Raw genomic sequence first — 1,167 nt, 5'->3', positions numbered from 1 at the left:
TGACCTGGGGGGTGAAAAGTGCCTGGGGAAGTTGAAATGGAGGAGAGGGAGAAACGGGGTGGGAGTAGAGAGCCACTTCCTGTTCTGTCATCACATCCTGGGCAGGTGAAGACAACCGACGAGTCACGAGGTGTGGGCCGCATCAGCAAGCAGTGGGGGGGGCTTCTCCAGGAAGCCCTCACCGATGTCAACACCTTTGGCGTCCAGTTCCCCCTGGATTTGGATGTCAAGGTCAAGGCCACGCTGTTGGGTGCCTGCTTCCTCATCGTGAGTGTGGGGCTTCGCCCCTTTTAATCCCCCCCCTCCAATCCATGGCCACTACCCCCACATCCCACCTCTGCCAGGTACCAACCAACCCAACCACCTGTGGCCAAACATGACCTCCACAGACTCTTCCACCAAGGCCCCAACCTCACTAGCCCCACCCCCCACCATTATCACGCCACTGACATTAAGGTACAGAGGGATGCTGGGCAAGATGGTGTTGGAGCTTCCCAAGATGGCATCAGAGCAACTCAAGATGGCAGCCCATTGGCCAAGATGGCTTCCAGCCAGCTCAAGATGGGTGCTTCTTGAGTCAAGGGCATCAGACAGGACCAATATGGCAGCCCTTTGGCCAAGATGGCACCAGAATAGCCCAAGATAACAGCCGATTGAGCCAAGATGTCATTAGACGAGGCCAAGATGGCCACCCATTGGCCAACTTCCCCTTGCCTGGCACCAGGGAACACCCCCCCCCCCAATTCCAGGCCTACCCACTAAATCCTCCACCACCCCCATACCTACTTCCCTACTGCCCCGGCCTCCACCGTGCCATGACACCTCCTGCCCCACAACCCCCCACTGCTGCCCCCAATGACTCTCTTTGCCCCCCAACTTCTCTGTTGGACCCCTCCAGTTACTCCCAGCCCCATGGAAACCCTTGGGGTCTCACCCAGCTCTGATTCTGCCCCCCAGGACCTGATGTTCTTTGAGAAGACGGCAGCTGGCCCCCAGCCAAGCTCTGTACTCAGCCCCTAGAGGCACCCAGATCCCACCAATGAGATTCTTCGGAACTCAGTCGGGCCCAAGACGCTGCCTGCCATTGGTTGCTATCTTCCTTGCCCTGCCCCTTGCTGCAAAAGCATCACCAAAGGGTCCCCTGGTGTCATGACCCCCCCCCCCCCC

General features: G+C 58.7%; 1 protein-coding gene across 1 annotated transcript in view; it reads left to right on the top strand.

The window, feature by feature from the left end:
• PLSCR3 (phospholipid scramblase 3) overlaps positions 1-1,161 on the top strand; it is a 2,524-nt gene extending 1,363 nt beyond the window's left edge. The window contains 2 exon segments of the mRNA XM_025193739.1: positions 106-267; positions 958-1,161. Coding sequence (XP_025049524.1) covers positions 106-267; positions 958-1,020 — 225 coding nt within the window. The 3' untranslated portion in view covers positions 1,021-1,161.
• The last annotated feature ends 6 nt before the right edge of the window (positions 1,162-1,167 follow it).

Source organism: Alligator sinensis, unplaced genomic scaffold, assembly GCF_000455745.1.
Source record: "Alligator sinensis unplaced genomic scaffold, ASM45574v1 scaffold1488_1, whole genome shotgun sequence".
Lineage (NCBI taxonomy): Eukaryota > Metazoa > Chordata > Crocodylia > Alligatoridae > Alligator > Alligator sinensis.
The sequence above is the reverse complement of the archived record's forward strand: the minus strand, read 5'-3'. Positions and strand labels throughout refer to the sequence as shown.